Source organism: Lithobates pipiens, unplaced genomic scaffold (genome assembly GCF_037356315.1).
Source record: "Lithobates pipiens isolate NorthernLeopardFrog02 unplaced genomic scaffold, aLitPip1_a1.2 Scaffold_16, whole genome shotgun sequence".
NCBI classification, from domain to species: Eukaryota; Metazoa; Chordata; class Amphibia; order Anura; family Ranidae; genus Lithobates; species Lithobates pipiens.
In genome coordinates, this window is record NW_027507748.1 from 60,473,984 (window position 1) to 60,494,016 (window position 20,033).

A 20,033-nucleotide genomic window follows, 5' to 3' on the forward strand; every position below is an offset into this window, starting at 1 on the left:
TGTTAAAATAAAATGTAAACCGCAGACCCGCACCCATCACACATGTCATATTTAAAAACAGCGGCTGTATCCCGCTGTAGACATCACTGGGAGTGCACAGAAAACCTGTACATCCTTGTGTGGGTAAGCACAGCCTTTCACAGCCATAGGGTATAGCAGGGATATGCAATTAGCGGACCTCCAGCTGTTGCAGAACTGCAAGTCCCATGAGGTATAGCAAGACCACAAGCATGACACCCAGAGGCATGATGGGACTTGTCTGGGGTATAGTATGCCCTGTGTGAACAAGGCCTAAGTTGTTGCAAAATCTATGTTTTCTACATTTGTCTGGCAGGCGTTCTGCTTTTTGTTGTCCTATTAGGCGTATACTTATAGAAAAAGTTATTCGAAGGCTTTCAAAGTAAATGTAAACCTTAACCAGATGACATTTAGGCTCTGTTCACACTTGTGCGACTTGTCATGCGACAATATAGAGTTGCATGACAGGTTGCAGCTCATTGTTTCAGTTGGGCACCGTTCAGATCTGTGTGACTTTACTTTACTTTGATACGATTTGAGTGCCAGATAGTGTAAAGTCACATCAAAGTTGCACCTGTATCAGCTTGCACATTCTTGCTCGATTGAACCTTATACCCAGGAAACGAACTTCAGGATTTTGTCACGGTGGTATCGGGTGCCTGCTGTTCTGTCGAGGATCTACTCCTCATTTTCAGATTTTTGTTGGCGAGGCTGCAGCCATCGCAGTACATTACTACACTTATGGTGGGATTGCCCGGTGATTAGAAGTTTTTAGGAGGACATAAAGGACCAGATAAAGGTTATACTTGGCCTTGATATCCCCTTCTCTCCCATGCACTTTCTCCTTCATATCCCTCCTATGGCGATCAGTCAGTACAAGAGAAAAGTGGTCTTCTGCACCTGCTGAATGCGGCCAAATGCTTAATCCCAATTTATTGGAAGCGTACACACTTTCCCAGCCATGAGGAGTAGATGGACAGGGTGAAGGTGATGGGAGAAGCAGAGGAATGGGTAGCAACCTGTAAGGATGAGCACTTAAAAGAGGAAATAAACTTCCCTCCGTTTGTACCTACAGGCAGGGCTTTTTTTTCAGGGGGAACTTGGTGCAGCTCAGACCCTTGGGGGGGGGGGGGGGGGGCACAATCACTTGTAAACACAGAAGTCCGGTTTCTGTGTTTACAAGTGACAGCTCTGGACTCTGTGTGTAACTTTGTATGTAATGCAGTCCTGGTATTTAATGCCCCTTTAAGACCCTCCTACTGTTCGTGAAATTTGACTGACCACACCCACTATTTGATGTGATTTGGAGGGTGTGAGTGAGTGGAGGGTTTTTGGGGGGGTTGTGGTTGAGTTCCAGCACCTATTGTTTGAGAAAAAATGCCCTGCCTATAGGTAAGCCTATAATGAGGCTTACCTATAGGTACTGTAAATGTCTCCTAAACCTGCACCGTTTAGGAGATATTTACTGTATACTGTGCCGATTTATGCCAGCGGCGCATGCGCTCTGACATTTGTTGATTACAAGTAAAAATCATTATTTTCTGCTAGAAAATTACTTGAAACACCCAAACATAGTGCGTGTATGTATGTGTGTATATATGTATGTATGTGTGTGTGTGTGTATATATGTATATATATATGTATATATATATATATATATATATATATATATATATATATATATATATTTTTTTTTTTAAACAGAGACCATATACAATAAAATGGTTGTTGCAATATTTTATGTAACACCGTATTTGCGCAGCGGTCTTTCAAATGCAATTTTTTTGAAAAGATGCACTTTAATGAATTAAAAAAAACAGTAAAGTCAGCCCAATTTTTTTTGTATAATGTGAAATATGTTACACCCTGAGAATGGTGATCTTTATTCTAAGCAAAAAAAATTGCGATTCTCATTTTTAGCCAAAATCGTGCAGCTCTAGTATGAGATGCATACTAGCACATTATGCTTTTACTTTGCAGCGGAGTTCCACCCATATAAAAGTCAGCAGCTACAAAAAGTGTAGCTGCTGATTTTTTTTTTATTAATCGGACGCTCCTGCCCCATGGACCAGCGATGTGGGTGAACAAAGCCCTGCTCCTCTCCCCTTCCTCTCTGCGGTGCCGGTATTGTCACTGCGGGTGCCCGGCTGTGGCTTCACAGCTGGGCACTCACTGCGCATGCGCGAGCCACGTTGTGCACTGTGACTGGCCGGGCAATCATCTGGGACCTGTGACGTGTCCCAGATAATTGCAGAGAGGGAGGGGGGAAAGGTGATCTTCCGGAAAAATGGAAGTTCCAATTTTGGGTTGGACACCGCTTTAACTAATTGCATTTGGGCTGTCTGCCAGGGATACGCTTCAGATTCATGGCTAGGTTTCTCTAGTTTAGTCGTGGCACCGCTGGAGGTAGCGGAGCCCTCTCTCAGACAGCGCCTTCCATCTCAGCCCTCATGAGACTGGGGCCATTTTCCAGCTTCGGAGTGACCACCTTTCTTTAAACCTTTTTACAGCAGAGATCATTGGAGTGAGCGATTGATGTTTTTCATGAGAATGCAGAAAAACGCCTATTTTTATTTATTTTTTTCTCCTTTTTTATTTTTTATTTTTTCCTCTTTTTATTCGTTATGTATTTGCAGACGGTGTCTCCTCTCGGGAGGTTGATACCTATTTTCTAACTGACCAGGGTTAAGAATTTCTCTGGGCCAGATCAGCCCCCTATGGATGGGGGTTTGGTGGAGGCCTTTTGTGTGTTCCAACGGGGTTCCTGGGAAGCTACATTTGCTCCTCTAGTCATACCTGTTGGGCTAGACTTGCCTGAGTTTATTTGTTTGAATTATCATCTGTATTGGCCAGTGTGTTACCTTCTTGGGCTGTCTTTATCCCTTCATGGGGTTGCTATACAGCCAATGCTAATTGTATCTTTGCTTTTTGTAAAAAAAAAAATTTAATTTTTTTTTTCAGTTTTCAGTTTCAATTCTTTTATTACATTTTTCAGAATTACAGTAAAACATTCTAATGTAATGCAAAAGAGTGCAAAATGGCTCTGACAATGTAAACATTGAACAATAAGTCAACAATGACGACATGTTGTAAGGGTAAGGTATTAGGGCATTAATCCATGACAATCCACCAACGGGTATTAGGAACTGTGACAGAGTGGTCAACCATAAAAAGAAAAACTGGTATTGAGAAACGTATTAGTTTTATAGTCCTCAAATAGGCCCAACAACCAATGGGCCTTTCATGCCAACTTTGTACATTTGGCAGAAGGGTCAAACAGGATGCCTTTTGTACATGTTTTCATATTTTTACTTGTCTTAAATTAATATAATTAAGTAATTAATATAATATAGGACTAATATTGTGCCAACAGTTTGCCCAGCGCTTTACAACATGGGGGCAGACAGTACAGTTACAATATAATTCAATACAAGAGGAATCAGAGGGCCCTACTCATTAAAATCTAGAAGAAATATAAAGATTATTATAAAAAAAGTTGCACTGGAAATCGTGCGACTTTGGAGGCGCACAAGTAGGAATGGAGCCTTAGTTTGCTAAAACTATGTGTATCGCAAATAATTACCTTTTTAATAAAATAAACATCCTTTTTTTTCTTTTCCTTTTGCAACAATGTCTGGAAGATCCCCTAGTACTGATCACACAGGTACGGTAACTAAATCCTTGTCATCCAGTCACAGTGGAATGTGTCAGATGTTGATTGTCCAAAAACATGATGGAAAGGGGAGTCTGTGACCCCACTCTTCTAGTTGCATTTTTTTTTGCTAACCTGATATTTCTGTCATTTGAGATGTCAGTAGTCGTGCAGCCAGAATCCAGAGACCACCTCACATGTGGGTAGGCAGGATTGTGGCTGTGTACCTCACTATCCCCTGTGGCTCCAACTGATACATCACAACAGGAACAGAGGGGAGGTAAGAGAAACAGGCCACTGGAGAAGTCAGTATGATAATTTTAAGGAACTGGCTTTACAAGGAATCGGTTTTATAAGGAACTGGCTTTAGCATTTTGAATCACTCACCGTACACCAAATGTAAAAACCATCCAGGATTGAAGTGGTTAAAACACTTTTTATTTTTATTTTTTTACAGCTGACGATCTGCTTTTATGTAAAGTAGTCTGTGGGGTTCTACAGGCACCTGATTGCTTTTACGGTAGTATGAAGGGTCGTCCCCTTCCCCTAGGGGGAGCCGGGGACTGCAGTAAATGGCTGGGATACCTAGATGAAGAGGAGATGGAGAAACATCTGTTCTTTGATCTCCACTGTGACTAATACATCCGGAAACAACAATGATCTTGGCACTTCCAGTTTCAGAGCTAACACTCCCTGGCTTCTATAACCAGGCAAGCAGCTAATCAATTTTAATCTGTGCTTAGGTGCATTCAAGGAGAAGAGACATTTGGAGTCTAATAGAGCGGACAGTCCCCTACCCAATACTATCATTTAGGGGGCTTGTTTAAAGCGAAGTTCTACCCAAAAATGGAATTCCCACTTTTCGGAATCCCCCTCCCCTCCGGTGTCACATTTGGCACCTTTCAAGGGGGATGGGGGAGCAGATACCTGTAATAATCCAGGTATTTGCTCCCACTTCCGGGCATATATAGCTGCAGTATCCGTGGATATCTATGCTATATCAGACGCCTCCTCCGCTGTCCTCTTAGAGACACACAGGTCCCAGAAGACAGCAGGGACCAGTGAAATCGTGCATGCGCAGTAGGGAACCAGGCTGTGAAGCCGCAAGGCTTAACTTCCTGATTCCCTAACCGAAGATGGCAGTGCCCCCTCCCGAGAGGCGAGGGACAAATCAGCTTCGGGTGCCGACATTCTGGGCACCCTAGACAGGTAAGTGTCCATATTTTAAAAGTCAGCAGCTGCAGTATTTGCTGACTTTAAAAAAAAAGAAAAAATTCGGCGGAACTCCGCTTTAAGTGGTCATAAAGGGAAAGGTTTAAAACCTAAATAAATAACAAGACATGTTATACTAACCTGCTCTCTGTAACGATTTTGCCCAGAGCAGCTCCAATCCTCCTTCTTTTGTGCACCGCCAGTGATTCTCTCCCCCCCCCCACGCTGATTGTCCCCTTTAGCAAGCGATTGGCCGCTGTCTGTGTGTTCAATGGCTCTCTGCTCACTGGCTGAAAACTGAGATATCACTGTGAATGTCATAGCGAGAGCAATAATTAGGGCCATAATAAATGGTTATCTCTACAATAATAACCTGTAGGCGATTTTAAAGCATCACCTATGAAAAATGTTAAGTATCGTTTGTCAACACTTCACAGGCACAGGTATCTATTTACTCAATGCAACCTCATCTTTTTTTTTTTTTTCTTTCCTTAACAGGAAAATATTTTTTGAGATTTAATACAGACAAACAGAGAAAAGAATTGTACAAATGACCAGGGTACATAAGCTGGGAAACATTATGTCCTGTATATATTCAGAAAAAAAAAAGAAGACATATCAATATATACATGCTACAGTGGAGGTATACAGAATAGCAAAATAACCAGTGTAGTAGCAACTGATACAGGCAAGGTGTGTCTGAAGTAAGGCAGGGGAGGAGAGATGAAGAGGGGGGGGGGATCTTTTATATTTTACAAAAAAATATTATATTGGGTTTGTGCACACTAAAATTTACAGTGTATTTTTTCATGAAAATTTGTGTTTGTTTCATAAATGGCTACACAGATATCGTATGAAATAAAAAAAATCACAATAACCACCATTTTATTCTCCAGGGCATCTGCTTTCAGAAAATGTTAATGTTTGGGAGTTTTAAGTAATTTTCTAGCAAAAAATGCTGATTTCTAATGTGTGTGAAAAAAATAAAAAACATGTTGAGCATGATTGCATCACACTGCTTAGTTAGCACTCTGCCACCTTAGCCTAGAAAATGGGAATAATTTTTATTAGGAAAAGTAATCAAACTTCTACCTCTTGTCACACCGGATGTGGGTTAATGGCATGAACTGTACCTTTTTTATGTATGTACACCAGGGAGGGGTCTCCAAACTTTCTAAATAAAGAAGCAGTTTAGTGTCCTTCAGACTTTGAAGGGGCCAGACTGTGGCTAGTGGGAGTAGAAAATTGTCGAGTGGCAATGGTAAAAAAAAAAAATGCCCCATCACTAGTGTCAGTGGGAGGAATGGTGCCCCGTCAATGGTATCAATAGAAGGAGTAGCGCCCCATCCTTGGTGTCAGTGGGTGGAATAGTGCCCCATCATTGGTATTAGTAGGAGGATTAGTTCCCCATTATTGGTGTCCTTGGGAATAATATTGCCCCATCGTTTGTATTAGTGGGAAGAATTGTGCCCCATCATTGTTGTCAGTGGGAGCAATAGTGCCCCATCGTTGGTGTCAGTAGAAGGAATAGTGCCCCATCGTTGGTGTCAGTAGAAGGAATAGTGCCCCATCGTTGGTGTCAGTAGCAGGAATAGTGCCCCATCGTTGGTGTCAGTAGCAGGAATAGTGCCCCATCGTTGGTGTCAGTAGCAGGAATAGTGCCCCATCATTGGTGTCAGTAGGAGGAATAGTGCCCCATCATTGGTGTCAGTAGGAGGAATAGTGCCCCATCATTGGTGTCAGTAGGAGGAATAGTGCCCCATCATTGGTGTCAGTAGGAGGAATAGTGCCCCATCATTGGTGTCAGTAGGAGGAATAGTGCCCCATCATTGGTGTCAGTAGGAGGAATAGTGCCCCATCATTGGTGTCAGTAGGAGGAATAGTGCCCCATCATTGGTGTCAGTAGGAGGAATAGTGCCCCATCATTGGTGTCAGTAGGAGGAATAGTGCCCCATCATCGGTGTCAGTAGGAGGAATAGTGCCCAAGGACCAGATAAAGGCAAGCAAAGGCAGTTTGGAGGCCACTGATGTACATCAATGGAGAACTCTGGTGTTCAGATAACACTTTACTCTTTCAGATGATCAATTCTAGTACTCATCTGTTCCTCGTGGTGGCTGTTTTGTTCTGCTTTATTCTGGTGTATCCGTCTTGGCTGACAATTGTTTTACTTACACAGTTGAAGAAAGAGAGCCACTGGTAAGCCTCTGGTGAAAATGGCTGGCTTCCTGGATAATTTCCGATGGCCGCAGTGTGAATGCATCGACTGGGGGGAGAAGAGGAACACCATAGCCTCTGTTGTAGCCGGGGTTTTAGTAAGTAATACTCTTATTATATTTTCTTTACATGTCTCCGCACTGAGAGCAGTTACTGTACATAAGGGGGTGCTCTCTGTTCTTGTACTTCACTTGGGAAAGGGGAGGGCCCAACCAAGGCTCCAGGGATGCCATCCTGATACTGGAATCCATTCCTAGAGGGTTAAAGAGTAAGTAAACCCTGATGAGTTTACTTCCTCTTTCATTCCCTGCAAAGGTAAAGTATAATGGACTACTATGCATCGCATAGTAGTCCATTATGTGTCACTTACCTGACACAGGAGCCAGCGAAGTCACCGCTGTCCCCTGTAGTCCGGCGCATCCATCTTCTCGGTGGGTCTCGCCGCTGTCATTCGGCGAAGTCGCAATGACGGCACTCCCGCGCATACACACGGGAGCCGCCGCTCGCGGCATATCGCCGTTGACCGCGGCGCGCTCAGTGCGCCTGCGCACCGCTGTCTACGGCGCATGCGCTGTAGACAGCGGTGCCTGTCTTTCGGCAAATATCTCCTAAACCGTGCAGGTTTAGGAGATATTTCTTGGACCTAGAGGTAAGCCTTAATCTAGGCTTACCTGTAGGTCAGAGTGTGTTGTAAGAGTTCACAACCACTTTAAAGACTTGGACCAAGTATGCAGGGCTAAAATTTAAGAAGTTTTGCTTTTTATTTTGCTTTCTTCTGACCATCTGGGGATGAAGTGCATCTTTCTTCGGGGTCTCCAAGTTGAGCTAGTGTGGTCATCAGCGCGCCCTTCTACTCCCACCACTGTCCAACAATACACTTTGCTAGGAGACAAATAACCAAATAGTCTTGATTGACAGAGATCGTCTCCGGCTCCATGCACTTCCCCAAGAAAAGTGGGTGTTAATGTAGGTTAACTTAGAGCAATGGTCACCAAACTGCGGCCCGCGGGGGACAGATCTGGGCCTTTGCTTGCCTTTATCCAGCCCTTGGGACACTATTTCTTCCACTGATGTTAATGATGAGGTGCTATTCCTCCCACTGACACCAAATCTGTGGTAATCATCCTCCCACTGACACCAATGATGAGGAACTATTTCTCACACTGACACCATCGATGGGGCATTATTCTTGTCACTGTTCTAATTTTCCACTCCCGCTGGCCACAGTCCGGCCACCCTAAAGTTTTAAGGGCATTAAACTGGCCCTTTCTTTGGAAAGTTTGGAGACCCCTGGCTAAGAGGTATTGGAGAGTGGATTTAGCAATAAATGTCCTAAAGGCACAGGTTAACCCCTTCCCGCCTGCTCCAGCGTTCTTGTAAACCATTCAGGGCAGGAAGGACTGGCGATCATGTGACCGCTGTCCTAGTAGTCCCATGATCCAGGCTACTAATCTGTAGCCTGGACTAAGCAGTCTTTGACAACTCGATCTCGGTGCTTAGAGTGAACAGTGAGTATGCTCCTAGCACATATGCATTGCTGGGTGGCCGATATTGATGTGCAGCTTCTGGGCGTTTAAAGTCCACCATTTTGCTGCCACACATATGTGGGTCGGTCGTAAAAGGGGTTATGCAAAAACAATTATTATTATACAGGATTTATATAGCACCAACATTTTGCACAGCACTTTACAATATATATATACAATATATGTATATATACAATATATAGTGAGTGTAATAAGATGTCCGCTTGCCACCTTCTCACTGTATCCTTACTGTGGACAAATGCAGGGTATAGCAAGATGGCAGTGACGGACCATCACTTCCATTACAAAATCTGACAGGTCCACTAATATGACGAAACATCGTCTCCACCTAAAAACTGTACTTCGACCACCTCCATCTGCTCACCCTTAACAGATCAGCTATTATCTTTTGTACTACCTCCTTTATAGATTGTAAGCTCCATGCGCAGGGCCCTCCTAACTTTTTCTATATTGAATTGTATTGTAACTGTTCCGACTCCCTTTATATTGTAAAGTGCGATGCAAAAAGTTGGTGCTACATAAATCCTGTATAATAATAATTGTTTTTGCATAACCCCTTTTACGACCGACCCACATATGTGTGGCAGCAAAATGGTGGACTTTAAACGCCCAGAAGCTGCACATCAATATTGGCCGCCCAGCAATGCATATGTGCTAAGAGCATACTCACTGTTTACTCTAAGCACCGAGATCGAGTTGTCAGACTGCTTAGTCCAGGCTACAGACTAGTAGCCTGGATCATGGGACTACTAGGACAGTGGTCACATGATCGACAATCCTTCCTGCCCTGAATTAGGCTAGAGATTACCAGAAAGATCGGTATAGGTTCTGGAGAAATCCTGGAGGAGGGCATATTTTTGCTTTAAATTGCAGTGCTTGGTGCCACATATGCAAAAAAGTCCTAACAACACAGGCTGGCTGTACATTGATGTCAGCATTTTTATAAAACATTGTTCTGGATGTGCATATTGGAAGTACTGCCTGGGACTGCTCGAAATGCATCAGAGGCAGGCGGTACAAGATGGTGCTTTCAGTGTGCACATCAGAACAATGAAGTTTTATGAAAATGCTGAAATGACCAGTGTACGGTCTGTCTTTGATATTGGGCCTTCCATGGGGAGTGTGGATGAGCTCCATCCTTCACCTGCTCTGCTTGAACACCGGCATGCTATGTAAGCTTGCCAGCAGTGAAACGTCTTAATAATAAATGCCTTGGATGTCATCTAAGTACATTTTTCTTTCAGTTTTTTTCAGGTTGGTGGATTATGATAGATGCAGCGGTGGTGTACCCTACACAGGATGTCCTGAACCATGCTTTTCACACCTGTGGTGTATTCTCTACAGTGGCATTTTTTATGTAAGTTGATTTTCTGCAGAATGCTGTTTGTCATATTGGCCTGAATTTCATATGGTAAAGTCTCAGGAACCCATCACAGCCAGTCAACAGTTATTCTTTCTGACTGTACTGGACAGATGAACACTGGAATCCCAGCATGGAGACATGCAAGGTTAAGTGCACCCTGTGATGTTCCACAGTCTGCTTGTATGAAGTAATGTTCCTAAGGATGAGCTGAGGCGTGTTCGGGTCCTGGTCTAAACCCATCTGAACGATCCTGCCAGGAAGGTGTCACCGTAGGTCTCATGCATACAGGAAGTCTGTTTAAAGTGTTACTAAACCCAGGACCCTGCATTTACTATATCTGGTGTCCCAGAGTACAAAGAATATGGAAATGCAATTATTTTAGTAAATATAAACGGCTAAATACTTTTTCTCATCAGCAGTATATAGCAGTCTTGTGACGTCTCTCAGTGTCTGGTTAAATCTTGTAGGAGGAGTTTTCATTCTCCGCTGATTCTCCTATGAGGCCACATGACCCCCGACCCTCTGTCTGGACAATGCTGATTGGCCCTGTGCCAATCACATGCACCCTCCCAAGAAAAAAAACAAACGTGTGCAGAGTGTCTCCAATGCTCTGTGTTATCAGGAGGTGGATTGGGGGCTGTGGAAGAAGTGATGGATCAGAAAAGACAGGAATATCAGATCAAACAGCCTTTTCACACAATGTGGAGGATTAACCCCTTAGGTTCCACAGTGAGTTTAACAAGCATGCTTTACTGCATATACAGACTAATTTTAATGTTGTGGGTTTAGTAACACTTTAAGCCTCTGGGGAAATCCAGAACTTTTGTCAGAAAAATGCTGTTAAAAAACACAGTAAAAGCTGCGTATTGCACACACGTTTAGGCACATCTACAGTAGCTTTTGAACATTAATGCATTCTATTGGCCAGAATATTAATCTATTCTAGTCCTTGGAATGCATTCATGTGCATACGCTTTATGCCTTTAGACATGTATAGCGTTTTTTTTTTCTGCCCCTGAGCTCCTCTCCTGAATGTGCTGGTGATGTTTTTTGTTTTTTCAGCCTGTATAAACTCTTCTTCTAATACCCCTGTAAACATCTATGTGTGCATGGACACATAGGCTTACATAGAGGTGCTTTAACAGGCTAAAAAACACAAAACAAAAACTCCTGAAAGCATTTTTTTATTTTTTAAAGCTCTGTGTGCTTGAGGCCTAATCCCTCGTTCACACTGCACGCGGCTTTGAAATCATGCGACTTCATCTGAAATTGCATGATTTCAGAGCCGCATGTCAGTGCGACTTCAGGTGCAACTTGGAAGACATCTGTGTGGCTTCATGGTACAGATGTCTATCCAAGTCGCACCTGAAATCACCAAAAGTAGTGCAGGAACTACTTTTTCAAATCGATGCGGCACCACAAAGTCTGTGTTGCTCCGATTTGAACAGTGCCATTGCCAACAATAGGGTTGACTTGTCAAGTCGCTCCGGTGTGAACGGGGCCTTTATCCATTCATAAACGGGAGAGACATTCCCTACTCCGCAGCCACATATATACACACCCTTTGTATATGTGTATCTGCTGCTTAGGGAATGCCTCACCTGCTTTTGATTGGCTTTTTACAGAGTCCGCTTACTGGCAGTATAGTTTAGGTGGGTTCAGTCTATGAACCAAACAGATCAGATCTTTCTAGTGGAGACCCTTTATCCTTTTGGCAGGACAGTTTGGTAGTTCTCTAAGGCTACTTTCACACTGGGGCGGTGAGAGCTTCGGCGGTAAAACCCAGATTCTCCCTATGCGCTAGAACTAGCGGTGTTTTACCGCCGAAGCTCTCACCGCCATAGTGTGAAAGCCTTAGAGAACTTAACCGGAGTTCTGCCTGAAAAAAAAAAAAAGTCAGCTACAAATACTGCAGCTGCTGACTTTTAAAATAAGTAAACTTACCTGTCCAGGGAGCCCATGATGTCCTCACCCAAAGCCGACCCATCCCTCGGCTCCAGGTAGAGGGGCCAGTATCTTCAGTAAGGGAATCAGGAAGTGAAGCCTTGTGGCTTAACTCCTGGTTCCCTACTGCCCATGTGCGAGTCGCACTGCGTGTTCTGAGTGGTCCCTGCTGTCTTCTGGGACCTGTGTTTCTCCCAGAAGACAGCTGGGGGAGCTGAGGAGGGGCTGGACATGGCATAGATTGCCGTGGATACTGCGGCGATCTTTCTTATGAAGAAATTAAATAAACACGTATAAAGTTACAGAAGATAACAAAGTTTTAGGTATGGTATAGTTTAAATTACCCAATCATTAGATCAACAATGCAAAGGATAAGTGACTATTAACAACTCTGCTGCATTCCAAGAATTGTTTGCAGAACAGACCAATTTGTCAATAGAAAAATATCACAGCTACATTATTAAAGTCCACAGAGTCACATGTTTTGTACAGGGAAATTCAAGGTCACTGGGAAACAAAATCATTTCCGCCAGAGCTGTGGTGGTGTGCGGGCTTGTATATAGATAACACAGATTAAAATACTATATATTAAACATCAAATAATAGGTTTTAACCTCTTGCCAGCCATGTAAGCATAGATGCAGCCACAAGAAAGGTGGGTTTTATTGGTAAGCCGCTGCACATATGCTTTCAGGAGTTTGTGTTCTGAAAGCGTGTTCACCTTCTGCTCCCAGCACACTAACCAAGCTGGTGCTGACCGCTCACAATCAAGGCTACTGATCAGAACCCAGCGGTACGGCCTCCTATTTATGTGACTGCTGTGAAAGCCGCTCACATGATACTGAAGCAACACTACCTCCTGAGCATTAAAGCCCTGTTAAAGGACCGTAAACATGAAGAGGTTAATTAAAGAATTCCTGTAAGTGCCGTTTGAAGCTAAGCTGTCTGCATAACATAGTCCGAAATAGCCGCTCCAGGTGAGTTGAAAAGAAACACCTTGCGAGAGTGGTTCAGGGGTGCCAGCACAGCCTGTCTGTAGATGCACATCAAAGTTCTGGAACTGCTGCACTCCTTGAAATCTATTATTGTATATCATAAAAACATCACGGACACCATGGGGATATCACAGATGGAATATGTTTCGTATTAGTAGCAGCGCAAAAAGCGCTGACAACGCTGCTACTAGCATGAAACATGTTCTGTCTGTGATATCTCCTTGGTGTCTGTGAGGTTTTCATGATATTCAGGAACTTTTCTTTGATGTGACTGCATAACACAACCATGGCACAGGTTCAGAAAAACATTAGCCTTTTCTGGGTGGGGAGTCCTCATGGCTCCAGAAGCAAGATATATATTCTCCTCAGTGTGAACAAATCACATATATAATATAAAAGAATTTACAAAAAAGTAAACATTAAGACCCGAGTGTGGCTGCAGCTCCTCAGTATGTACAAGTCTAAATCAAAAATGGTAAAAAAGAAGCGCTGTTCCCATGAATTGGTAAAAGCTCTCCTTGAGCCTAGGTTCACACTGGTGTGGTGTGAGAAACCACTTGTGATTTGGACAGGAATCGCAACCAAATTCCTGTTCAAATCACATGCGATTCTTTGAGTGAGATTTTGAGCCCATTCATTTTGTATGGCTCAAATTGCCCCCTCCCACACACACACAACAAAGGTGCATGCACCTTTTTTTTGCCACACTGGAATCGGATCACATGGGAGTTCACAGCCATGTGATCTGATTCTACCAATTGCACTGTGTTTTGCGAACCGTTATTGGGGTGTAGTTAACATTGACACCCGCAGCGGTGCGGGAAACGCACAGGAATCGCTGCAAATACCACACTACACCAGTGTGAACCTAGGCTTAAAACTGAACTCGGGGCACAGAAAACCTTCATTTAAATATATTCTTAAAGGCCACAGAAGATATAAATCTACTTTGAGTTCACCAAATGTCTTTTCAAACTCAGTCGTTCGCATGTAGAAGTTGCAGTGACAGAGCTGTGGGAGGGGTAGAGCAGGTCCACCCACTACAGGCTGCCTGCAGAAAACCGCAGGAGGGGGCGGAGAGAAGACCAGTCACCCACCACAAGGAGAGAGAGCAGAAGTGAGCGGTCTTTATTACAGGAAGCTCACGAACAGAGACAAGTTTCACATTGGATAACTACGCAGATCTGAAAGAAATACACAAAGCACACCAAGATTTAAAGGGTTAGTTCACCTTTAGTGAGTTTTGCCACAACCCTTCCTATGGATTATGGTGTCTGCAGTACATTACCATGCAGTGCTGCTTTTTGTAAAATAATTATTACATTTTCAGTTACTCATTCCATTGGTCTCCCCTCTCTGCCCTGAAGATTACAGGAACAAAGAGGGAAGGGCAATGAAATGAGCAATTTAAAAAGTAGGCATTTTAAAAAAAACGGAGCACTGCATGGTAATGTACTGAGGACACCATAATCCATAGGAAGGTTTGGGGCAAAAGTCACTAAAGGTGAACTAACCCAAGAATGCACACAATATTTCCTTATCATGGAATTGAGCTTTAAAGAAATATGGCAGTCCCCCATCTGGGCTGTTTCCACCTTTTTTTTTTTTTTTTCTTTTCCTCCGGGTGCCCCCTTTAGAAAGCCGTGTGCTATAGGGGCACCCATGTGGGCATGCTCCTTAGTCAGGCTGTGTTGATCCATAGATACATGCAGCACCAGTAAGTCTTGCCCCCTACTTCCCCCTTGTAGGAGTCTATTGCTTCTGCAAGGCCAGAAAGTGAGCGAAGCAGTTCTGCAGATGAGACACGGCTGGACTCGGGTAAGTATTTTTTTTACCCTTACATATTCCCAGTGAAGTGACTGGGTCAGATGATACACAGAGATGAAACAAATCCTCCTACATAAATTGTACCTGTTTATCTGCAGTTTTCTCTTCTCTACATCTGTTCAAAGTGCTGAATGTTAGTGCCACCTCTGATTGCCCACTAGGTGTACGTGCCTTCCATTTCTATTTTTCTTGTAAAACATGTTATATTTTCCTGCTCTGTGCAGTAGTTTTGCACAGAGGGACCCCCGCACCTCCTCTTCTGGGGTCCCCTGCCGGTGCTGTCCACACCTTCTATTACTTTGAAATCCGATGCAAGGAAAGTAAGGCTGGGGAGAAAAGGATGACGGTCGTTCTCCAGCCAAGAAATGAGGCGGCTTCTATCTGACTTTCTGCTGCTTGTAATACACACTGTGAGAAGCTGACAGTGTGCAGTGAAATCAGAGTAAGCAATTTCAGTACAGGAAAGGAGCCGGTACAACTGTGAAAGACTGAAGGGAAGGCCGGAGTTCGGCTTTAAAATCTCCAATGTTGCCCAAAGCCACCAGCCAGATATTTATTTTTATTTAATTTTTCAGATCTCATCCTTCATTTGAACATTTCCCTTTATTTTTGTTCTGTTCTGATTACCACAGATGTTACTGCCTTTGGTTCATAGAAGAAATATGTTGCTGCCCAAGGCAACAGCCATATATGCTTACTTGTCCATAATATGAATATCATGTTTGACATTGTCTGTCCCCGCAGGATCAACGCAGTGTCTAATGCACAGGTACGAGGAGACAGCTACAGTGATGGCTGCTTGGGAAGGGCAGGTCAGTATTTTTTATAAATATATGTGTTGCTTGTAAATTTAAGTGTATCTGAACCAAAAAAAGTAATATATTCCACTTTGCCAGTCCTTAGAGGTGGTGGCTGCTTTTGTTTTCTTTTTTTCAAGATTTCCCTCCCCCCTCTATTTTCACCTGGCGATCTTGCCAGTAACACACTACCTGTCCGAGGATCAGAATGCTTTTTACTGTACTGTATCTAGAGAAGGGAAACAGGGCAGGACTACTGGGAACTCCCATGTCCTCTTGTACATAACGTGGATGGGTGGGGTTCTGCAGTCCTCAGAACAATATAAGGCCCGTTCATATCTGGTGTTTTGGGATCTCAGGCAGAATTGCTGCCCGTGATCCCAAATTGCACTGCAATAGGAGCAAAATGCACCACGCATGTTCGAATGCCGTTCATTTTCAGTGACCCCTAAATGCAGCACGGTTTTGCTGCAATTGTCGCCCGATAAATTATCAGCAAACCACATTGTGTGAAGAAACAAGCTCTGTGCAATGCGGTTCACCACAGTTGGCATATAATTTATCATGGCAAAAACGCACTATGTTTAGGTGCCATTGAAAATGAATGGAACCTGAACACACGTGGTGCTTTTTGCCACTATTAAATTACAATTTGGGTTCGCGGGTAGAATCGCAGCCATCCTGCCTGAGATCCTAACATCGCCAGATGTGAACGTGTCATAATTCGAGAGCAGTGCAGCAGATGCAAATAACAGGAAGTTATCAGCTAACAAGATGGCAGGATCAACAGGTATGTTTGCACTTATCAAACGTATATATATCTTTCATGGTTTATCGAACAAACCAAAAGTGAACGTATAAGAGAAGTGCATTGCCATAGATGCTATCTGGGGGCTTCACCTTCCCTGCTACTGGTCCTGGGGGCTGCAAAAGCCTCTCCCCACCCCCAATATTCATTTCCCCCCCAGTTGAAATGCCCAGAGCTACAGTATTAATAGGAAAGAAAATAGGATTGGAATTCATAACTATTGTTGGATTTGCCTGGATAGCTAATTTTCATATTGAGGACTTGGGTTCATGCCAGCAAAAGTTTTGCTACAGTGGGGATCGAAAGTTTGGGCACCCCAGGTAAAAATGTGTATTAATGTGCATAACGGAGCCAAGGAAAGATGGAAAAATCTCCAAATGGCATCAAATTACAGATTAGACATTCTTATAATATGTCAAAAAAGTTTGATTTTATTTTCATCATTTACACTTTCAAAATTACAGAAAACAAAAAAAATGGCGTCTGCAAAAGTTTGGACACCCTGCAGAATTTATAGCATGCACTGCCCCCTTTGCAAAGCTGAGACCTGCCAGTGTCATGGATTGTTCTCAATCATCATCTGGGAAGACCAAGTGATGTCAATCTAAAAGGTTTTAAATGGCCAGACTCATCTGACCTTGCCCCAACAATCAGCACCATGGGTTCTTCTAAGAAGTTGTCTAGAAAACTGAAACTGAAAATAGTTGACGCTCACAAAGCTGGAGAAGGCTATAAGAAGATAGCAAAGCATTTTCAGATGTCAATATCCTCTGTTCGGAATGTAATTAAGAAATGTCAGTCATCAGGAACAGTGGAAGTTAAAGCAAGATCTGGAAGACCAAGAAAAATATCAGACACAACAGCTCGCAGGATTGTGAGAAAAGCAATTCAAAACCCATGTTTGACTGCACGATCCCTCCAGAAAGATCTGGCAGACACTGGAGTTGTGGTACACTATTCCACTATAAAGAGATACCTGTACAAATATGGTCTTCATGGAAAAGTCATCAGAAGAAAACCTCTTCTACGTCCTCACCACAAAAGTCAGCGTTTGAACTTTGCAAATGAACATATAGACAAGCCTGGAGGCATTTTGGAAACAAGTTCTGTGGACCGATGAGGTTGAAATAGAACTTTTTGGCCGGAATGAGCAAAGGTACGTTTGGAGAAGAAAGGGCACAGCATTGAATGAAAAGAACCTCTGTCCAACTGTTAAGCTTGCGGGTGGATCAATCATGCTTTGGGGTTGTATTGCAGCCAGTGGCACAGGAAACATTTCACGAGTAGAAGGAAAAATTGATTCAATAAAATTTCAGCAAATTTGGATGGCTTCTACAAATGGATAATGATCCTAAACACACCTCAAAATCCACGGGGGATTACATCAAGAGGCGTAAACTGAAGGTTTTGCCATGGCCTACTACACAATCTCTTGACCTCAACATTATTGAAAATCTATGGATAGACCTTAAAAGAGCAGTGACAGACAGCCCAGAAATCTCAAAGAACTGGAATACTTTTGTAAGGAAGAATGGGCAAAGATACCTCAAACAAGAATTGAAAGACTCTTGGCTGGCTACAAAAAGCGTTTACAAGCTGTGATACTTGCCAAAGCGGGCAGTACAAGATATTAACTTTGCAGGGTGCCCAAACTTTTGCAGACGGCATTTTTTTGTTTTCTGTAATTTTGAAAATGTAAATGATGGAAATAAAATCTAACTTTTTTTTTTTACATATTTATAAGAATGTCTAATCTGTAATTTGATGCCATTTGGAGATTTTTCCATCTTTCCTTCTCTTCGTTGTGCACATTAATATACATTTTTACCTGGGGTGCCCAAACTTTCGATCCCCACTGTATGATATATTTGCATATATTTACAGCATGGTCATACAATTGTATATTTATTTTTTGTTGGCTGCATCTAGAGTTCTTCTTTAACACTTGCCTGTGTTTCACCAATGGAAACCTGTCCAGAGTTACATGACCTTCATCTAAATATTCTAGCTGGCTGTTTTTAAGTTCAGTACCTTAAAGCAGTGATGGTGAACCTTGGCACCCCAGATGTTTTGGAACTACATTTCCCATGATGCTCATGCACTCTGCAGTGTAGTTGAGCATCATGGGAAATGTAGTTCCAAAACATCTGGGGTGCCAAGGTTCGCCATCACTGTCTTAAAGTACCGTATGCATCTATTTAGGAAAGTGTGAAGTCCGAGCTCCTTCTCTGCATACTTCTGGTCAGCAACTCAAAAATTTGGATTAGCATGACGGCTAGGATTTTCTGGATGAGATGTAAGTAAAGGTAGCATACCCATCTTGGTGCTTTTAATTTATGTAGATGCCTCTTTGTGGCAGGTACATTGTGCATCAGTTATATGTATATGAACCCTCACCTTGTAAATCAACCCACTCAGTTTAAAATAGAAATGAAAGGCAAAACATGTGTTTAGATATTAAAAAAAAAAAAAAAAAAAAAAGCAGCATTATAAATACCTTGATCACATAACCTCTGTTCTCAGCTGCATAAGGAAAGGGGAGGATTAGGCAGGCTGTGCCCCCAGCATAGCCAGAAAACTGACCACACTGGGATGGATGTGCTGTCATCCCTAGCATGGTCAGTTTGAAATAGGAAAGCAGAGGGACTGACGGGAACACCAGTTATTTCACACAAGGGAAGCAACAGAGAACAGGACACTTCTTCCTTCCTTTTTTTTTTTTTTTTTTTTTTTATATAATCTTTATTTAGGACAAAATAATATGCCATCATGAACATATCCATGGATGCAAAGGGGTAGTAACATATACAGGTAGACATGTATAAAATGCAAGAGTACAGGATATAAGACAACTTGGCTATGAAACAATCCCGTTTAAATAAATAAAGGCAGCCCAACGGGCAAACGTATTGACCAATGCGAATAGGGGCCCAGTCAGGTAAACCCAAAATCAGATATAACTAAAATGCTAGGTTGACCACAGGATGGCCCTGCTGGCCCGCACCGGAGGAAGGGGCGCACTGAAGGCCTCCATCCAACCTCCTCCAGAATAGGATACTTTTTAACACAAATACATGGTACAGCGTGCACATATCAGGAATATGAAATGTTGGGGTACAAACGTATTATTAAAATGTGTGTAATGCTGTGATCTCTGTCTCACAGGAGCTCGGATCTGGCTATTCATCGGCTTCATGATGATGTTTGGGTCACTTATCGCCTCCATGTGGATTCTTTTTGGTGCCTATGTTACACAAAGTGAGTTCCCCTTTCCCATTGTTGGTTAAAGCAACCAGTAAGACTGCAGCTGTCATCTGTGCTTTTATTTTATTTTTTTATTAAGTGCAAATATATAAAAAGACATAAAAGACTTTAAACGTCACATAAAATAAAAGTAGTCCTGTTAATACAAAGATGTAGATGTTTCCTTTTGTATGAGATAGATGTATATAAGCCCCCTCATATGTTTTGATATCTGAAAATTCTTCAACAAAAGACACAAAAGAAGGTTGTCTGTCTTACACCAAAGCGAACTTCTGTGTCTTTTTTTTTGGTAAGAAGGACTCTGAGCTATTTCTTTTAGCCCTTAGCTCTCCAGGCGCCATTTCAAAGCCGCAGATCAGTGTGATTTGGATCTGCGACTTCATTTATCAGA

General features: G+C 42.7%; 1 protein-coding gene across 2 annotated transcripts in view; it reads left to right on the top strand.

The window, feature by feature from the left end:
* The window catches only part of TMEM50B (transmembrane protein 50B), a 38,782-nt gene that overhangs the window by 11,353 nt on the left and 7,396 nt on the right, over positions 1–20,033 (top strand). For both annotated transcript variants that reach the window (XM_077479963.1, XM_077479964.1), the window contains exons 2-5: positions 7,060–7,195; positions 9,889–10,001; positions 15,518–15,585; positions 19,544–19,636. In XM_077479963.1, coding sequence (XP_077336089.1) covers positions 7,097–7,195; positions 9,889–10,001; positions 15,518–15,585; positions 19,544–19,636 — 373 coding nt within the window. In that variant the 5' untranslated portion in view covers positions 7,060–7,096. The remainder of the gene's footprint in view (positions 1–7,059; positions 7,196–9,888; positions 10,002–15,517; positions 15,586–19,543; positions 19,637–20,033) is intronic.